Raw genomic sequence first — 21,773 nt, forward strand, 5'->3', positions numbered from 1 at the left:
CTCTCTCTCTCTCTCTCTCTCTCTCTCTCTCTCTTTCTCTCTCTGGGAGTGTGTGTATGTGTGTGTCTACTTCAAGTAGGAGAGCATTTTTTGAACCTCTCTAGCCTCATAAAGAATAAACAGGCTTTAATATAACAAAGCCATTCTTGTTATTTGAAACAGATAAATAGGCCACAGGAAAGAGTATGCAAACAAATAAGGCAAGTGAAGTGTTGACTTTAATAAAGAATATTGGAATAATTCCATGAAGGAAATGGCTGAAGCCAGGGTTGTACTTGAAGTGCTAAAATGTAATAATATCCTTGGCTCATGAACGTTACTAGACGATAGTGTGGACAACAGCTTATGTATGATGTTCCCTAAGTCAGGGTTGGGGAACCTGTGACCTTCCAGATGTTCTGTCCTCCAGTTCCTATGATCTCTCACCATTAACAATGCTGGCTAGGGCTGTTAGGAGTTGTGAGTCAAACCTCTGGAGGGCCACTAGTTGCACATCTTTAGTCTGAGTACATAAATTACTTTTCCTTTCTTTCCTTACATAAAAATTGCTTTAGAGTGAAGGGCTTGCAGGTCACTAAAAGGTAGACAAAAAATAGTGGTCTGTAAAACTGTGGACAGGAGGAAGGGAGATAGCACAGATTTAGGGTAGCCACTTATGTATCAACAAAAAGCAAAGGAGAAGAAGACGAAGATATTAATTTGTGCATATTTTGTATAAGCCGATTTCTATACAAATCTGGAAATAATTACTAAAATTTAAGTAGGAGTACAGTATGCTTTGCCATAATGGAGAAGATATTACCAGGATGTCTATGCTGTCCAAGGTATATGTGCTGATTGGCAATGTCAAGGACCCTATTCTCATTCTTTTATCTTTACCCAGACTTGAGTTGGCTAGTCCTTTAAACAGAAGACACTTTAATCTGTCCTCTGTACCATAGCAGATATGGGCACCTTAATACCGATGTCTTTTTGTCTCTCATAGGGCCCTTAGACCACCGAATGGATTTGGGTGATTGGGTTTATGGATGATTGAAGTCTAAAGGAAAAACAAATGTATAATTAAGAGAAGGAATGTGGTGATGGGATCTCAACAAGGTTACTTTGAAAAGGGATGAGAATATAGGTCTTTCAACTGCTATTAAGTCATTATAACAAAAGGAAATGTGAAAGTCCCCTCTAAGTATATGAAATGGGTACAGACCTAGTCATACTTAAACACATTGAAATCAAAAGGCCAATGATTTCAGTGAGTCTACATGACTAAGTTTGGATGCAACCCAAAGATTCTATGAAAAGCAATTCTAAAATGTTTTAAAGCAGTAAGTATCTGAATATCTGGTGCTTGGTACAAACTGCAAGACAATGGAGATCACTGTTGTGCTGTACTTCCAAGTGGTATTTGACTAGCTACTTTTGGACAGCAGAATGCTGGTCTTTTAGTCTTATGTTCTTGTTTTGTTCTCTAATTTCCAAAGTCCAACTCCAATTTGGATTGTTGTTTTGCAGCAAAGCATCATAGTATTTTTTCATGCTATACGATATCTACAGAAGAACCTGTTTGTACATAGTTAATTGAGAAATGCTAGCCTTCCTCAACCAGCTATATTCCTGATTTTTTAGAATAGAACACACTGTATTCCTGGCTGTGTGCCATGATGGCTGGGGTGGATAGGCACTAAAGTCAAAAACATCTGGAGGGCACCAGGTTGGGGAAAGCTGTTATATGTCATGGCAGCTCTGAAGCTTTTGGATGACAGTTCTTTGTCTTGCTGAAACATGCCATGCATGGTTTTATTGTTGCTAAAACGCATTGTTCCATTTTGGGCAGGTCTAAAACAAATGCTTTGTGCTCATTGTAAAGATGTTTGTGGCTCCATAGTAATTCTCCACTGAGTTGAGAAGACAAATAAATTGAAGCATAAATGATGTGGAATATGCTATGCCAGTGGTCTAATAAGTGTCCCCAGAAAACACAAGGACTGAGCAAAGAAAGGATGTCAGAGTTGGAAGTGTAAATAGGTAGCAGAAAGGGCCTTGTTGCAATCTAATCCCACTAGGAGAGAAGGAAGCTGTAACTGAGGATTATCAGAGGACCTTATGGCTAGGGATTCAAGTATGCGGGGAGTTGTACTGAACTGGGCTTGTGTCCTCTGGGGTGATGGAAGGAGATAGGCAGGGACTCTTCATAACTGCCACAGTTATGCTGAAGATATTTTAAGCACAACAGGCCTTCAGAGCTTTATGTTGTTCTAGCTTATGCTGTTGCAAATGAACATGTTATGATGTTCCAGGTTTAATAATGCAAGCCTTTCTTTAATTATTTAGTGTCTCTGGTTGTTCTATGCTAGGTTGCATAATGTGTCACTGCTTGACATTTCTGAAGTCCGCAGCATGCAAGGGAACTCTCATGTGATGATAAAGGACAAGTTAATTCTGCATCTTCCAGGGAACCTGTTTTCAGACCAGTATACAATCAAAGTAATATTACATTGTGCTAGTATTCTTAGGGTTAATGTGACTAGTCTGGATCCCTAGCAAATGAGGAGGGCATACAAGAGTTGCACAAATCACAAGAAATGCATACAGCTTTGTCAAGTACCCCATCAAGATGATTAGCTTAAAATCAACAAATATCAAAGTCTCTTCCTCAAGTCATCTAGCCCAAAACTCAGTGAGCCAAATTGGAAAGAGGTTTTTGAAGCAGGAACGCCATTGTGAAATTAGGCCCTGGAGCAAAGTATGAAGAGTAAACACTGATGTTTGAGATCTATAGATGAGATACTAGTTCTTTGATGAATAAACAGACTGAAAAAGACCAGAATTCTTTTTGAGAGATATGAATCCTAAGCGACACCAATTATCACTTCAACTGTTTATCCTTTTCCACTTGTTCCTTTCTTCCCGACTATGTACAGAGGTACTCTTTTAAAATTAAACATGTTAGTAACAGTAAGGAAATAAATGACTGGGTGTGGAAAGCTGTTACTGCTTTTTGACACTCTTCTCACATTGAGGAATCGTTGAATGGAGATACCAAGTGCTTAGGATGTTGTAATGAGAACAACTAATTACGCATTACTAAAGTACTGCTATTTCTCAGTCTTTGCTAAAAGAAGATTTCAGTTAATACCTGATGCACTAATGTTTATAGACTAAAGGTCATTTTGTCATAAAGTGCTTCTTGCTACATATATAGCAGGACCTGAAGTTTCATCAGGCACATAGACTGGGATTAAATAAGCACAGGTAATCTCTTCCTTGTACAGGGGGACTTTCAAGCCCACCCCAATCATGCTGCAGTCTGTTATACTCCTGGACATTCTGTTTCTGAGGACAATGGTCATCCTAAATGGTGTGTGGTGTGGTGGTGTAGAATTGCCATTAGAGATGGGAATTGACCCACTGGGGTCTGTCTGGATCCACAGCTTTTAAGCATAGCTATATTCTGGAGCTGCATTTTAATCAATTTTCAAAGTATATGACTACCTTAACCAGAAGTAAATGGTCCGAATTTAACTTTTAAAAAGTAGGTTTACAGATGGTAAAATTGTGATTTGGGAAAGAAAAGACCAAAGCAGATAACAAACTGAAGTAAGCAATAATAAAAGAATAAAACAAAACCCTTTCCTCTAATTAAGCCCATAGTGCTACAATAGCAATCCATTATTAAAACTCTTTAAAATTTTCCAAAGGCCTAGTTTGTTGGGGGACAGTGACATGTTTAAGCAAAAGTTTAACCTTCTTTCAGGCTTGCATGGGATGGCCCTTCAAAGCATGAATGACACAACTGGAAAAGTCATAATTTCATAGGGAGATAACTGTTTCTACCCACCTTACTGATACCTTGGATAGGCCATAGACCGTGGTACTTTTACTTTACTATTCAGTGTCACAGATAACCATTTATGCATCTGGGGAAAGCTTCCAGTTTGCTGACTTTTCTTCTTCTGATACTAAACAAAGAAGGACTATACAGGTGTGACTGTCAGGCTACAAAGCCAGTGTCTGAGCTGGTTATATTAATTTATAAGACACCCATACTATGAAAGTGTTACTGCTTTGGACCAATTGGCCTTATATACAAAATGTATATATACTTTACAGTCTGGTGTTATGAAGTGGAAGCAGTCGGTTGGCTATTAGTAGCTCTTCATATTAGCAGTCAGCACTCTGAAAAAGAGGATGCCTGGCCATTGTGAATAGTTCTGCTCACAATGCATGCTCAGGTTTATTTATGGGTTTACAGTGCCTGTTTCAATTTAAAAACAATAGCTAGACTCTGTATATGTCCCATTTGCAATTTACCCTCTTCAGGAGCAATTCCAAGTCCATTAGTTAGAAGCAATGTAAAATGAATTGCTCAATTAATTTATGCAGTCACAGGGGGAATGAAGCAATATCAGTTTCAGAATCCACTGACTTGCTTTTGAACTTGCGAAAATAAACTCAGTAGTATTGGCCCATATGAAGCCATCAGTGCAAATAAAAGGGCTACAGTCTTTGGTTTAAAGAAAATTGCTAGGATGCCCATGTTCATTGTAAGATTCTTATACTTTAAGACCTGATTTCCAAAGATGGACAAATCTAGATTTCTTCAGCTGAAGGAAGTTCCACCCGCATGTGTTTGAATCCCATCAGTAGTATCCAGTGGTATCCTAGCACTAATGTTGCTGTACTAGCATAAACCAACACTTGTGCAATTTAACTAATGCAACAAAGTGGAAATTTGCTGCCAAAATTTAGAGACAAATTTCCACTTTTTCCCATTGTACTAGCTACATTGCAGAAACATTTGCAATATACCACCATTGGATACTATCCAATGTCCTCACTTGTAATAGGTAGCAGAGTTCAGACAGCAGCCCCGGTCAGTCCTGAAAACATACAGGGATATGACAGTTTATATATTTCTCTGAGTTCTGCTTTGAGAGTGAGCAAATGCCACGAGATAAATATGCCAGTCACTCATACATTCAGCTGGAGGTACTGCTTTGCAATATCTTACAATAGGATTTTTTCTGGATTCTATAAGCATCTTTAGCTTTACATGTCTGATATAATTCTCCTTCAGGCATGTGCTATTGTCATGAACTATTTTTTAAAATGTAGATAACTTATCAATAAAGGCTTACTTAGAATTCATACAACTGTGAACCAAATTCCACAAAATAAAAATAATTTGAAATTTTATTTTATATAATGTTTGTTGCTTTTCAGAATAGGCAGTGTTAAAGAGAACTGGGAAACTAGAGTGGTTCCACTATAAAACAGACTTTCCCAATATGGTGCCCATCAAACATATTGGAATCCATCATTCCTAGCTGTCATGGCCATCCTGTTATTTTTTAAGTCAAGTCAGCCTATTATAATCTAGCGCTGCAGTCCTAAACACTTACTACAAGATAAGACCCACTGAATACAGTGAGACCTTCCAAGTAAGCATTTATAAGATTGCATATTATATATGATAAGTCATGTTTTAATCAGAATATCTAATTATGAAATAGCTAATGTGCCATACTTTTGAATGAACAGCTGAAATACAAGCTTTTTGATGCCTTATGTTTGTTGTTTGTTTGATTTTTCTTGCTGATGCGAGGCTGATAAAATGCCAATACGCTGTGCTTTTTGTTGGAAGTTCTTCATGTAACTCTAGTTTTTTCCATTTCCTTATGAACCAAGTCATATATGTCATTGTTCTCTAGTGTAATACACGCAAGCCACAGTCTTGTACATTTCCTTCTTTTCTTCTGGTACAGCTGTGAGGAAGAAATTGGAAATACCTATATCCATTTTCAGTTGACTACAATTCGTTGTTTTATCTAATGTGGAGAAATGTTTAGTTTAAATTAGGGTTTGTCTGAATAAGCTAATATTGAACTGTGAGTTGTGATCCTGGCTTATTACAACAAGCCATAGTTATTTTTAACTATAAGTCTGGTTAAGGTGAACCAAATCAGTGCTTAGTTGAAAATGGAAGATGATTCTTCCATTGTCCTCTTCACAGAAACATGTCTACTGTGCTACAAACCCACCTGTTATATATTGTAAAATGTAGTAAATGAGTTTCATTTAGTATGGTTATGAATATGGTTGTTGCTGTTTCCCTTTTCTTTTCTTTTCCTTTCAGCTAGTGATCTTGTATTATATAGTTTTCTTCCTTTTTGGCTATCTATATTTGCAACTTTATTGCAAACTAAAATATCTTTATGTAAGATTGAAATGCTGTTTAGACCATTTGGATTTGATATGGTTTCAGTGTGAATGATGCACATATACACAATTCCTGTTTTCCATATATACACTGTTTAACAGAATGATTTGTTTATTTGTCTAGTTTTATGCTTGGATTTAGAGACATATGGTATGTCTTGGATTAAAAGCTTTTTCATTCTCGAGTACTAGTAAGAGAGGATTATTATGATTAATGCACTGAACATTTCCATATATAGGAAGGGCCTTCTGGTGATTGTTTTTAAAAGATGAATAAGAATAAGCATTTTAATTGGTTGTGTATTTAATGAGTAGTAAGGCTAGAAGAAGCCTTATGCTTTAGTTTGTAATTTCCTCCTAGCATCTGTATTTATGAATGTTACTTAAACATGAAGTGGCTTAGTATTCAAAAATGTGAGCAAATAATTTGTCAATAATTTGTCATTGTAAACGTCACAGTGTTAGTGACATTTACAATGTAACATTTCAAGGTTGCATCTTATATTATTGTCATGACTCAAATCCATCTACACTAGTGCAATTAGGGACCAGACTTCAAACCTTTTCCTGTAACCTGTGCATCTTAATTGTAGAAAAATTCAGAGGAGGAAAGGAAATTTTGAGGACTTGAAGAAGACCAGTTAGAATATGCACAAGTGAAAGACCTAAGCCTATAGCTCAAATTAAACTGTGTTTGTGTACTCAGCAATAAGTGATCAGATATTTTTTATCAGATTATCTATCTTTGCAAATTATGAACATCAGAAAAGAGCAGTAGTTACACATGAAGATCATGATGATGACAGTACAGTTTAGGAACATACTCTTAAATATAATGGTTTTTCAAAATTCCAAACAATTTGGCATTATATGTCTATTTTAAAAAATGCTATTTTTAGATATACATCTTCATTTTAAAACAAGAATTAAGTGTGTGTGTGTGTGTGTGTGTGTGTGGAGAGGAAACCTATGTTGCCTTTGCTTTCCTTTGTATTTAAATTTCAAATGTACCAAGTTTGTATATGGATTTATAGGTTCTCTTCATCTGGAAAAGCCCAAGTGATGTTTGGCGGCTGCTGTACTGAGTCATGCCTTTCTCAACAGTCTGACTCTCATCATTTTCTTTGTGTTGTATACCATCAATATGGATTGCATGGATCATATTTAGAATGAACAGAAGTCAATAAATGTCAGTTTTCAAAGAAGATAAATATAGTCATATGATAAGATGCTCTAAAACACATTGATGGAATGCAACCAGAACTGGAAAATTTAGTGAAAAGCTTTCCAGGCTAGTCATGAAGCCACACTTTTGTATCAGCTGTAGGTAAAGATTCATGCTCTGAGTTCAATCCATGTTATTCAATTCATAGTTCATGCATTTGTGCCAAGGGTAGCTAGAAAAGGGGTTGGTGTCTAGATAATCCTTTCTTGGACCATCAGTACATGCAGCAGATAGGAACTGCCTGCCCTTGCAGTATATTTGGAGAGAAGGATAGACAGATGATGGTGCCTTTTAATAAGGTTCTAATCTGCGCAATTTAACAGCAGCTGTATAATACTAGTGCTGTTACTTGGAAGCTGAATTTGAAACAACTGTGAATACATTGTATAGTTAAAAAGACCCTTGATAAGTTAACCAAGGAAGAGTAAACATTCTTGATTACATTTATTTTGCAAAAAATAATGAAAAAAAAACTTATCAAATACTTATCCAATGCTAAAATGCCCTCTGTACCAATTAGAAAACTGTCAGGAAAGACTGAGATAAAGTACTTCGTGGCATAATAAGCCAATTAGAATTTGAAGCATTAAGTCTCATAAATTACCTTTTGCCTCCTTTGAATAACTGTTTTCAAAAAGCGTGTATGTGTGAATACATTTCCATTGTTTGTTTTACATAATAGATTGATGTACCAAACAGAGTATAACAATTAGACTATGGTTTTGGTTCCTTAGTTGATATCTGGTAGGATAGATCTGAGAAACAGTCTCAAATAATACCTTTATTAATAACCAAGAACCCTCTACCCTTCATAAAGACTTTGAGATTGAGGTCTCTAAGCACCCATCTAGTCTGTGTGCTGTGCCTAACCTGAGTTTAGCAAAGGAGAAAAAATATGTGTGAGTAATTTGCCCACAGTAACTTTGAACCATTTTGATAAGCTAACACTTTAAGAAGAAAGGAAGAAAACTTATTTTCTTTGTCTTGGATATCAGTGCAGGTCCCATCTGCAAGCTGTTTTTTTTTTTTTTTTTAAAGAAAAGCATGTTGATCACTATCTGACCTACTTCTGAATGGTTTCATGGGCTTTGTTTCTTGGCTTAAAACTGTTTATGAATTCTTTAAAAGCATTTTGTGTATTTTGCCCATGTTCTTAATCCACAGACCTCTTCAAACTGCATGAGTTACTGTACAGAGATCTCATATACAAAGCATACCTCTTTTTAAATTATTAAGAGGGCACCAAAATGATCTAGGGTTTGGAAACACTGTCCAAAGAGGACAGATTGAGAGAACTGGGCATGTTCAGTCCTGAGAAGAGAAGAGTGCGGGGGGACATGGTATCCCTTTTATAAGTACCTCAAAGGCTGTCACAAAGAGGATGGCCAGGATCTCTTCTTACTGATACCAGAGTGTACTACATGGAATAATCAATTCAAGTTGTAACAACCCAGCTTCCTCACGGTCAGAGCAATACAACAGTGAAACCAGCTGCCTAGAGAAGTGGTGGGCTCTCCCACACTAGAGACATTCAAAAAGAAGATGGATAGCCATCTGAGTGGGATGGTGTAACTTGGTGTCCTGCAACAGCAGGGGGTTGGGCCTGATGACTTTCATGGCCCCTTCCAACACTACTGTTCTATGATTCTATGAAGATAGTGTTAATCTGACCAAAGGAAGGACATAAAAAGTCTTGGTGGTTATTTTTTCTCCACTATTGCTATCGTGCTCCCTTCTTAAAGAAGTGCTTCCTCCGCCCCACTCATGTACACAAAACTTTGAGTCCAGAAGGAAGGGAATTTATGGATTTGTAGTTGCAAATCTAGAGATCTGTTCCCTATATAATGTGCTTTCATAGTGATATTGTACTAAATTTTTCATGTGTCATCTTCAAAGGAGGATAAATGCTGGTGTTCCAGCTGTTCTCCTTTGGAATACTTAACTGCAACCCCTTTCCTTTATTTTTGCAGCAGAAAGTGAGGGGTCAGGGAGACCCTTCCCCACTATATATATAAGGTGGCAGAAAATAAAATTGGGAGAGAAATCACAGTCCACCAGGCCCCTGCACTAATTGTGTATCTCTGATTTGTTGCAGTAACTTTGTGACCATTTGAGGCACTGAAAGATTTTCATTTTCCTTTTTAAAGATGAACCATGAATTCCTCCCACTTATCCAGAGAACTAAGTACTGGAAAGTTGAGAATGGAAGGGCCACCAATGGCTCAGAGGTTGATGCCCTGTTGATACCCTGTCAGATCAGTATGAATTGTGGTATGCCTGGGGTGATTTTTCTTCAGGTCTTGCCTTCCTTAAATATGACAGGCACAGGGTAAGATGTACAGCTAATGCACTACAGCTGGAACATTATGAAGCCTGTTTGGAAACCTCAGCATGTATCATCTGTTAAATGTTCATATCACTCAAGGAGCCACATCAAAATACCTAGCTGTGCAGTTGGCACATACTTTTGTGAGCCGCCCCGAGGCTTCAGCGAATGGGGCAGCATAGAAGTTTCCTAAATAAAATAAAATAAAAAATAAATACGTCAGTAAACTGATAAGAAAGGTGGGATATTTTTTTAAAAAATCACTGTAATATCAAAAGGCTGAACATTTGGGGACATGTGGGTCCATTTTAATTAATTTGGCATAATTATCATGAGGGTAAATTCCATATAGACCAGTAATCTTAAAGGAAGAAAAATACTACTATCTCATCATAAATCCTAAAGACATGAAAGGTAACTGGGTAAAAATTAGTAGGGCAATAAAGATGCTGGACTGTTGACAGGTGAGTATTGAATAATTTCAATCTTCAAAGAAAAGAGCTGGATACATTAGAAATAATTTTGTATAAAATCAGTATGTACCAAGGCAGCTAAAACCATAGCTAAATCTGCAGTTATCCAGGCTACACTGCAGTTATATTGCACTTACTTTTGCATAACTATTTTGTATATTTTACATCAATTTCTATAGTACTAAATATAATTTTAGTTATATCATCAGCAAGGTATCATTTACTTTCTTTTAATATTGCAATGTGACTCTGAGGGGGCATGGTAGTTCTTTTTGAGAAAATGTTAAAAGTGAATACACAAATGGTAGAGAACAAAACAGAAATCACTTGTTTAAAAAGTAGCTTGTACTCAAATGCTGTAATTCTACCATATATGCATATTTATTCTATGAGAATGTGAGAATTCAAAGCAAACTCAGCATAAACACAAAATGTGATTGTTTGATTCTAACTACCATGTGACATTTTTTTAATGCCCTCAGATATTTTGGTTGCATTTCTATGGTAGATATCAAATAGTTGGCATTTTGAATTAATCATTATATAAGGAAGGGTTTTTTACCCTTTCTCTCTTGGAAGCTACAAAGGCATTAGCATGCAGCATTTTGAAATGTAATGCTTTGGGCAAGCACCAAGGCATAATGTGAGCTGCAGAGAGAGAAAAAAATCAAAACATTCAAAGGCATGCAGCTGGGTAATTCAATAACCCTTGTGTGTGGAGGCATTTCACACAGTAGGACTTTAACTCTGTACTAGTCAGACTGCCTGTATGTAACTCTCCCCCTCCCCATTCAATTTACATGCATAGCTGGCCTAGTAGGTGTAAAAATAGACAAGCAGCGCCTGAATTGGAAATGGTCACTAAATGCTGTCTGCAGTTGCTGAGGTTTCTTTTTGACACAGGCCAGCCAGCAGAAGCACAACTCTGGCAAGGGGAGCTCAGGGGCTCAAGGCATAGAAATATTGCATACCCTTCCAGATTGTCAAAGGTCAACTGCCCTTTTGGAGCATTCTGCACACTGCCAAGTCAAACCTACTTGCAGGAGTTATCGGGAAAACTGCTATGGGCAATGCACCCGTTTGCCAGACTTGTCACACGGACAAGGGTGTGAGAATCCAAGGGAACGTACAAGATGTGGATAAAATCCCAGACTACTATGGCTGTAACAATGGAGAGGGTAAAGATTCTGAGGGACTGGTAAGTCTAAATGCAGCATAGCTGAGAAAATGAGGGCTAAGTGATTGTACAGAGCAACTATTAGGAAGACCTCTTAGAGAACTTGCTTAGTTGGTTGTTGGCAGCATTGAGCAATGGAATAGCAGCATCTGTGTCTTTAAGTTGCCGTTGGGTGAGCGATGTAGTAGAGGCATCTGTTTCTTTAAGTTGCTCTTAGGTAGAGCAGGACAGTAAGTGTCGAGAGATCCAGCCGTGAGTGAAGCAGCTTTAGGAACATGTTTTCTATATCTAAAATGTGAAGATGGTAAGAAACAGGCTGACCATCTCCAAATAAATTGCATCTGGAAATGAAGGATAGTTATTTAATGTATTCTAGTGAGTAGGCATCCTAAAAAGGGAGACTATACTGTTAGCTCGGTTGAGAGCCTAAAATCAATAAACTGCCTTTTATGGACTGCACTATTCTAGTGTAGGAGATTTACACTGAAAATGACAGGGGTGGCCATCCTTATGCTGGTCAATGTAAGCTTCCAGGTTGTCAGTGTTTGCAGTTGTTATAACTAAGACAAGGTGCACAGATATTTCCTGTGATTATTGGGTAAGAATATAAGTTTTATACAGCCCAATCTCATCCATGTTTACCTGGAAGTAGGTCTCATTGAGTTTCAAATAACTGTTTAACTGGACTGCAGCTTTGGTGCCTCTGGCAGGAGGGGGGAAATGCTAATTATGTCATAGTATTTTTCCATGTACAATTTATGATACCTGTTTTATTTATTTTTATAGTTGTGCTTACTCCCTGTATTAGCATCTAGATTCAGCCCATTGTACTCACATTCACTCTGAAAGTAGTTTCATGTCCAGCAAAAAAGTGGGTTAGTGTGAAATAAGTAGGTTTGAATGCACTCAAAGCTGAATGGGACCCAGTGGAAGTATAAATGGATGTCTGAATTAGTAGTACAAGAGTTAATCTGGCAGAATTGGTAGGTGTCACAACAAAAGAATGGTATATTGCATATTTCATTGCATTCTGGAGTTCTCAAGGGGAGAATTCTGTGGTGTAAGAGCTAATACTCCCTTGTAATACAGGGTAGCAATATAAAGCTCTGCCTCACAGTCTCTTATGGGTGATCATGTGGTATGTTCGTATCTCCACCTATACTTCTTGAATATTCCACCTGCCCCTGCTGCTTTTGCAGTAATTTGTTGTGATGTGGCTAATATTACACTTTCATGGATCATATGTTCCTAACTAGTAAATATTAGTTACTTGGAAAAATGCATAATAATTACTATATTTCTATCTTGATCTAAAATATAAGGGTATTTTGAAATTTTGGGGTGATAATTTTCTATAAAACTGTGAAAGAAAGCTTACATAAAGGATGTTTGTATAAAAATAAGTTTTCTTGTCAAAGTATTTTATTATATATTTAACATAGTTAAAAACAACAGACAAGCAACAACAGTCTGCCCATGTGCTTGCAAGATGCTAGCTAGTGCAGTGCGATGTTCGAGGTTAAAAAGCCACCAGAAGCTGCTAGCAACTAGAATGGGGCAGCTCAGTGGAACTTGGAGAAGAAAGTTTTGCTGACCTGTCCCAATCAGGAAAAAAACATTTCCACATACAAACACATGCATACTTGGGTTGCTTTTCTGGATCATTACTTTTGGTTGCATGAATTGTACAACTGATTCAGCCAGAGTTTACTGGCCGTATTGGCCACTGCCCATCCATTATTACAAGATTTCATAAGGCTTTAGAACTTTGCAAAAAAAAAAAAAATGAACACTGAAATAAACAAAGTGGGTATTGGCTCTGCTAATATAAAGATATGCAGTTAATATGAAACAGGTTTAAATTCACATAATGCAGAATGAATAGCAATAGACAATACTGGGTAGAGGATGCAACTATTTGTGTCAAGTCTGCTTCATCATTGCCACATCAGCATTTTATTCTACTCAGCTACAGTAATGCCAGTCCATCTGACTGTGCTGTATGTTTGGTAGGATTTCACTGATACAAGGTAATGCAATCTGTGGGCTGCATAGGTTTTCTTTGGGGTGTGGTGGGTGAAATGCCTTGCAACGGTGTATAGGTGAGCTATCCTTAGTCATATCTCACTGTGTCTAACTCTGCTTATTAAAGCTACATCAAACTAATTGCTTTGTTACCTAACCTTTACCCAGCACCACATATGAATTTGCCATTGTACTATTGACTCTCCCTGCTAGGACAGGTCAAAATTATATCATGGGTCAGTTTACTGCAATGCTGCAATCCAGCTAGTGATAATATTGTGGCACAAAAGTGTTATTGCCTCCTTGTCTTTAGTAATTTGTAAGAAGTACAAAGGTGAGTTTTAAGGATACTGAAGGGATATGGAAACAACATATTTTAAGGATATTCAAACAAACATTGTTAGTTTTTGTTTTTCCTGCTGCTGGTGTACAGACGACTCCTTGGAATGGATGCCTTCCACATGTACTCATTGTGCAGCTATTTCTTTGCACTGTCCATTGCCCACAGACTCTAATGTATGCAGTGGGGTAGGGGTGATCCACAAGCAAAAACCTTTATCCTTCCATTGATTTCTCCTTGTTGGATCACAGGCTGGCTGATGTGTTTGAGTTATGAAGTCATAAGAGTACTCTATTCCTTCACCTTAAATATGGATGGAAAAGAATTCCTTTAAGGTTAAATGATAGCAAAGAGGTTTTTGGTTGGATCCATGGGTGTTTCCTTTGATAGAGGAAGCTTCTCTGAATACTGTCCTATATGTATAAGTTGCAATAGATGTATAGTCAGATTGCTACCATAACATTTGAATTCATTTGACTTTTTCAGGAACAGTCTTTGGAAATAGGACATATTACAAGCTACTCCATCTCAGGTCAAGTAACTTATCAAAGTGTCCTTGATAAGGTCAAGTAATCAACTACCCACATTTATTTATTTATTTAAACAACCTATATGCTCCTACCATGAAACTACATTTTCTTCAAGTGCAGATCAGTTTGTTCTAAAACCTTAATGCTGTTGTAACTGTAAAATCTATACATCCCAGAATTATGAGATAATTCTGTCTACCTAAAGAGTAACAGGATAACCAGGAGAAAGCATTCTGGTTTCATTCAGAACAGTTTTATGACTTGTATTCAAGCAGTCATTTGACTAGGCCATGAGCTGAGCTGATAAAAATGTTTTCTTGTGGAATACAAGTGGCAATCAGAGTATACTCTTTTCATAAGGGCTATGCAGAGCTGCACCTATTTCACAAGAATTTTGCTGTCCTCATTCTCCGTCTACCCTCTCTAATAGCAGTGGGTTTCTAATGATCCACCAAGTGAATAAGAATCATATTTTGCTGACTTCCTCCCTGTATGTCTCCGCCCCTTTCACTGCCAAATGCACTCCCATGCACAGTTTTTGAATTCAGCTGACAGCTGAACTTCCTGGCAGCCTCAGCTATTTATCTCTACAACCTGTCCCCCTTCAGCTTTGGTATCTTCCAAGCCCAAGGCTACAAGAAAACACAGATTTCGAAGCAGTGTATCTGGCAGGTCTTCCCCACTTCATTTTGTTCTCTTGGGTTCACAAACCCTGGATCCCAAGACCCTCTGAGGGGTGCTCCGCGTCTCCCTTTGATCAGCACAGTCCTTATTTGATTCTTGCTGTTGATCAGAGCATTATACAGATGGGGTGCATTGTTATTTAATATAAGATCTGGATATTATTTTCAAAAGTGTTGAAGAACAAACATGTTAAATATTGTATTTCAGTTCTGTATTTAAAAGTGTGGTCTGAGAGTTGGTACATGCTGACAACAGTTTTCTTTTTTAATCAAGTTAAATACACCATTTAACCTTTTCTTGCTAACTCTAAACAGCGGGGTGGGAACAGATGGCATTGCGTATTTGCAGAGGCTGAACTAATTAGTATTTGTAGGATAGCTTTGAGAAGTCTATAAATTAAAAAGTACACACTTGTTTGGTCATTCCTTCTGCAGCTCCTTGAATTTATTTATTTAAAAATTGTATACTGTTCACTCAGCCATGCAGGCTATTGTGTGATTTACAAACAATAAAATGCAGACATAATGCAATATATTAAAACAGATTAACAATCAATAAAACATTCTGATCAAACAGTAAGTAAAACTAAATTAAACAAATTACAACATAATTTAACAAATTAATAAATACAAAATCCCAATTAAAACAAATAAAAATAAGAACCAGACCAGACAATGAAGGTACAATACCAGCTAAAAGTTCATTTTCTTTATTCTGAATGCCAAGTAAATATTTTTCACTCTCATGTAATAGATTGTTTCTTCCTTTAAGTGAGCACATGACTTGGGTAATATAATCTGCGTTCTCAACATAGAACCTGAAAATTAATGTGACTTAGATGTAAGGCTGAAAGTCCCCTGCCACATGCAAGGGCATCTTAAGACATTCCAGGGATCCTTAAGTGTTGGCTGACCCTTCTGATCTACAAACAGCAAGAGATAAACACGTTAAGGTGGATTAAGGACAGTTTTCACTTTTAACTGTTGACCTTATCTTGTGAAGTGGTGGCAGGAAAAGAAATCTACATCATGTTGTGGGGATCTGAATATGTGAAGTACAAACATAACCTTATAAAATCAAGAAACGGTATTAGAAATGTAGTTTAAATGATAAAGTAGTAGAAACTCTTAACTGATGTACGGAGAACAATCATTGTAAGGAAGCAAATAAAATCTAAAGCCAGATGTATATAACATTCTAAACCATTTGTATTTTTTAAAAATCCCTAAACTGGTAGAAGAGATCTGTGCAGATAAGTATGCTCCATATGAGGTTCTTGACACTCTATACTAGTTGCAGTTACATTGTGCTGTCTCCAAAAAATTATGGGGAGCACCTGACATGGCTGAGGTGGTGGCTCCTGGAGATGACATCAGTTGTTCATTCTATCAAGTAGGATTTCAGGCTGACAACCTTCAGCACAATGGTGGGCAGTGGCTAGGAACCATTAGGAAAAACATATGGAAAGTGGCTGGCATAGGGTGGAATTCCAAGAATAGTTTATTGATCCAGAGAAAGTAGGGGAATCTCAAATTCAGTGCCTCAGCCATATCCCTGGGCACATGCAGCCATTGCGCAACACCTTGATTTCTGGGTAGGAACTTAGGAAGCTGCCTTGTTCTGAGTCAGCTCATTGCATTCTCTCACTGGAGTCTGTTTAGTCCAGTTTTCTTGACATTGGCTGGCAGCAGTGCTCCAGGATTTTAGGCAGAGATTTTTCCAGTCCTATGTGAAGAAGCTGGGAAGTGAATTTGGAACCTTCTACAAGCAAAGCATGAGCCATGATTCAATTAATGCTACAGGACCGCAGCGATTTACTTATTTATTAAATATTTTTTAGCCCGCCGCTTAGCCAGAAAGTCTAAGATGTAGCCACCTAAGTGTATTCTGGTATGTGGCAAGGGATGCTGATCTTCTTGCACAACATGATGCTCGCAGGAGTACGCATTTCAAACACACCCCCAACTGTGGATTTCTACACTATATGTATGTTTCAATGCAAATATATATCTGAATTGGGTCCTATGAATATAAGACAAGACCCTGGTAATGCCTCATGAATATAAGTGTCAAATTTTAGCTATTGTAAATTTATTGTATTGTAAATTTATTTGAGCACAATCCATTTGGATGCCCAAAAGCCACTGAACTCAAAGGATGGTGAACATTCCATGCAGGGCAGGAAAAGCAAAGAGGTGATCTTTACCCTGGTCTTCCTCCAGCTCTGCAAAACACCTAGACATTCTCACTGCAGCACTTCAGACTGGAAGGAAAATAGGCACCAACAGGATACATTGGCCCTGCTCTCCTGACTTCCCCTGGTGGCCCTGGTCTCTGCAACTTTACACATCCCAGAATGCTTCCTTCACTCTGAGGTCCATCTAATGATCTTGGAGAAGCTTGTGGTACAGTTCATACGACACTGGCTCTGATGGGTGCAGAGGGCTTTTTCTGTCCTCATGTCTAAGACTCTGAAGAGTCTTATGGTTCCCTAGATGCTATGCTGGAGCCATAAGATTGCTCTGTTAGTCTGCTCAGTTTATTATATTAATATTGATGGTCCTATATGTGAAGGAATAGTAATTAGGGAAATACAGTGTATAGTTGACATTCTGTTGCCTATATTGTGATGATAGAGAATTTCATATGCTTGAAATTGAAATGTGTCATAAATTTAATAAATTTCTTGGCAAAAACACATTTACATAGAAATTTAGAGGAGTAGCCATGGTATCAGTGAAACTACAAATAATTTTGTTTCTGTTTATAAATAAAGCACAAGTAATTCCACATGGTTGCATGGCTTTGATTTTTTTCGTCTAAAAACTAAATGTAGAGTTTTCATTTATTTCTGGAGAAAGGTCTAGATAAATTTCCTTGGAGGCAAGCCCTTTTTGCAGAGGCATTATATCTTCTTAGGAAACAAAAATGGAAACAATTAGCATTTTAATTTATCCTTCCATGTAAAAGGGGATGCTATGTAGCATGGGGTGGCATAGAGGCTCTTAAGCACCTGTTGGACATAGTGCCTGTGATATTAGTGATGAATGACACAAATTCCCCTTCCCCTTCTATAAGTTGCCTTTTATTTTACTATAGAGTTCTTTTAAGGAGTTCATATATTTCAAACTTTGTTTTCTTTTTCTTTTTGGTGATGGGAAGGAAGATAAAATAGGCATTAAGAATATGACTTTATGCCTTCAATGAAGTTTCTGGTTTCATTACGTGGAAATGCAGATATTGTGGCATTGTTGGAAACTGGCACCAGTGGCTCTGCTGGGCAAAAAATGAGTTATAAAGCTGCATTCCTCTGTTTAGACAGCAAAAGAACGTTGGGCGTGCAGGAAGATTAGACCTTTTTCTGTCTTAATATGCATAGGGTTGTATGTTAATTAAATAATGGTGTGGTGATTATAACTGAAAATGTGAATGTTTCTGTTTTCCAGAGATGTCACGAAAGGTTTGCAAGTTTGTTTGTTTGAAGCCTGCGGTGCCATCTTTGGCCACGAGGTGGCAGATTTTCCTAACCAAGGCATAGCCTGGCTGTTTATATAGTGTGAAGCTATGGGGGACTATTACCTGGGCAGAACTATATAGCTGCCCTTCTACACGGCAGCCTATGGGGTTGCAATATAGCAGTTGCTATACCTAAGGTCATGGCTTTATTCAGACAAGGTGGGCACAATGTTTGGTAATAATATATAAATTCAAATTCCCATTTGGCCAGGAAGTTTACTGGGCCAGTCACTAACCATCAGTCTAACTTACATCACACAGTTGTTGTGAGGATATAGTAAACAAAGAAGAATTGTGTGTGACAGCTTGAGCAACTTTTAGGAAAGGTTGGATATAAATATGATGCATATTGCATGAAAGCAAAAGACCTCTTCAAAACCAGTGAAAAGTTTGTGAATAGTTCTGTATATCCTTTTTTTAGTGAATCATTGAGAAAAATAGATAAGTAATCTCTCTCTCCCCCACCCTCCTCTCTGTGTATCAATCTAATACACAATATTATTTCCAGGATGCATGGTGCCCTGACTTAAGACTTGCAGTCGTTTGAATAAGCATAAAATGAACATGTGGGGACAGTTGTGTCAAGACAGCAAAACATCTGTAGAGAGCTCCTGTGCATGCATAGAAACCTCTCCATATAGCCAGGAAAATGCTTTTGCAAAGCATGTTGTTGCACAGATTGTATTTTAGTTGAACAAATAGGGCCCTGTACTGAAGTAATTAAAATACATGGGTTGGGCACAATCTATCTTCACAGCACTACTCTGCCTCCAAGCATGCTCATTTATTCCTGTTGAGTGGTTTGTGGTAGATTCAGACAGCCAATATCATCCAGTAAACCATTGCGAAACAATGTGATCAAAGACAGAATTCTATGGCCTTCCTACATTGTCTGGTCATTCCATGATGGCTGGAAGGATGGAAGACTGTCTTGGAGCCTTCATGGAGGCGCATTTTGGAGTGTGCATGGAGAGGAGATACGGGGAACCAATGTTCCCTGAAAACCCTGGTGGTGCCTTTCCTTAAAAGGTAGGTAGATTGGCCATCTGAATCTTTGCAAAGGGAACATGGAGGCAATCATTTCCTCTCTGTTCCGCCCACCTTTGGTTGGATGCCTACAATTCTCCAAGTTTGGAGGGTTACAGGAAGCCACGTTGGATGGCACCCTAAATTATTTTAAATGCAACAGCTTTGTACTGAAATAATGAAACAGATGTGCCATAACCTGAAGGTTCAATGACATGGATTGGTATGATACATTTATGCCTTTGGCATTTGTATTTGTAATAAAGATTTTACTGTAATGCACAAAATCTCCTTCAGCTGTAGATTGTTATCACTTTCCAGTATGTGGCTGACACTTTTGCTGCATCACAATTACAGTGCTTCAACAGCTGGCAATGAATGTTAGAAAAAGACCCTGACAATGCAAATATCTGTGTTTCTATTTCTTTCTAAGCTGCATTGGGTGTTCCATTTGTAAACCATCCATATTGCTTTGGCTGTTGGGTGGTATAGAAAATTAAATGAATTTTACTTGCTGCTAAAGGGTATGGCATATATAATAAGGTCTGCATTAAATGTATGTGTACGGATATCTTTGTATTTTGAGTTTACTGTTGTCAAGATAACTGAGCAAAATGAAGTAGGAATCAGTGATGTTGTTTTGAATTTCTATACTGTGATAAGTGATGGTGATGATGGGGAAAATAATGGCCATGATTTAAATGAATTAAAAAAGATCACTCTGTGTTTTCTATAGTTCTGCTGAGTATAGAATTCATTTTCTTGTTTTATTTAGGGAGAAAGGGGCATCTAAAACCTGGATGCAGATCTGTTCTATGGGGGCTGCAATAAGTCCACTGTGGACCAAATGATAGCAGCAGATTTCTTTCTTTCCTTTCTGTCTTCCTCTTTCTCACAAGCTGAGATGTGTGTGCTTCCTCTCAGCCTGAAAAAAGGGACTTGGGCAGTGCTGGGAGGAAACTTTGCTTCTTCCAGTACCATTCAAATCCTGATATTTGCACAATTCTTCATGAACACTGGGTGAAGCCACTTGTCCTCACCAGAAAAAGCAGCTTCTTAGCTCAGAACAAGCTCAAGTCCCTGTCATCCTCAGCTTCACTATTATCCCTGAGTGGAAGTTTATACCTCTGATCTATGGTAACTTATGTTGCATGACTAATGTAGGTTTGCAGGTTTGTTTCTTATATCTTTCAACTGTAGCATGATTTTTTCTTCATATTTTCTTTTGTGTGGTGCAAAGTCAGCACCGCATGATTGTAGATCATGTCCCATATCCACTGTTACTTCTCTTCGTGGATAGATTTACCAAAACTTTACTTGAATATCTGTAGGATTACCATAATATAATGGTAATCCTCCAAGTTCCTTCTATACCCACAAGAATTACTTGATCTCCTTCCTCTGGAGCAGAGTCAACTCCAACTTTGAGGAAACTCTGGTTAAAGTGCCCTTTGATGGGTAAGCTCCTCCCATCAATAGCCCCCCCCCCCCAAGTGATGGAATGCAGCATTCCATCAGCAGTAGGCAGTGAAGTACCATTTACCATATTGTAACCCTGAATCCATCACTCAGGGATATTTTGGGAAAGTAAAAGGACACTGTGCTGACTCTCATTAGAAGCCATCACTTGAATTTTGTACAATGCACTAGGTGACACTGTGTCAGGGCCTTTGTGGATCACTTCCTGGCCCTAATTGGCTATGACCACGTTGGAGAGCTGGAGCCTAGCAGCTTCCCAAGGATGATGCATGCTGATGCCAGTCCTACTCAAAAATATCACATATTTTCATTCTGAAGTAAATTCAGCCACAGTCTGAGTCCTACCATAGTAGCATTCCTTCAGAAAAATATATTGATTGGTGAAATGGTGGGAACTTGAAATTATATTTGCATCTCCAGTTTTTATGATCAGTAAGCTTTAAAAATAGTAGGGATTGGATCTTAACATAATGAAGATCTGTTTGGATTGATGTCATATTCAGTCCATTTTGAAGGGTGAGCAGGATAGCAGAATTGTTAAATTAAGGTGCAGAGATAAACTGCTTGCTTAGTAGTAAGTGATATTGAGCTTACTGGGACTTGTGTCTGAGTAAATGTGGATATTCAGTAAATGTGGTGCTGCAGAGGTTGTTTACATGGATGAAGGCTGAACAGCCATTTTGTTTTTCATTATAATTTGATTGTACCATTCTTCTAAGGACATCAGGGTACAAAATGCAAAACCACACCTTTATT

The 21,773-nt window shown here is 37.8% G+C and overlaps 1 protein-coding gene across 40 annotated transcripts in view; it reads left to right on the top strand.

Moving 5' to 3' along the window:
* The window catches only part of ANK2 (ankyrin 2), a 347,388-nt gene that overhangs the window by 186,540 nt on the left and 139,075 nt on the right, over positions 1 to 21,773 (top strand). For 28 of the 40 annotated variants that reach the window (XM_044429238.1, XM_044429278.1, XM_044429253.1 and 25 more), the window contains exon 1: positions 8,980 to 11,438. The exons of the other annotated variants lie outside the window; for them this stretch is intronic. In XM_044429238.1, the coding sequence (XP_044285173.1) occupies positions 11,304 to 11,438 (135 nt within the window). In that variant the 5' untranslated portion in view covers positions 8,980 to 11,303. Of the gene's footprint in view, positions 1 to 8,979; positions 11,439 to 21,773 lie in introns of those variants that run through there. 40 annotated transcript variants of the gene reach the window in all.

Source organism: Varanus komodoensis, unplaced genomic scaffold (genome assembly GCF_004798865.1).
Source record: "Varanus komodoensis strain SLA01 unplaced genomic scaffold, ASM479886v1 scaffold2, whole genome shotgun sequence".
Lineage (NCBI taxonomy): Eukaryota > Metazoa > Chordata > Lepidosauria > Squamata > Varanidae > Varanus > Varanus komodoensis.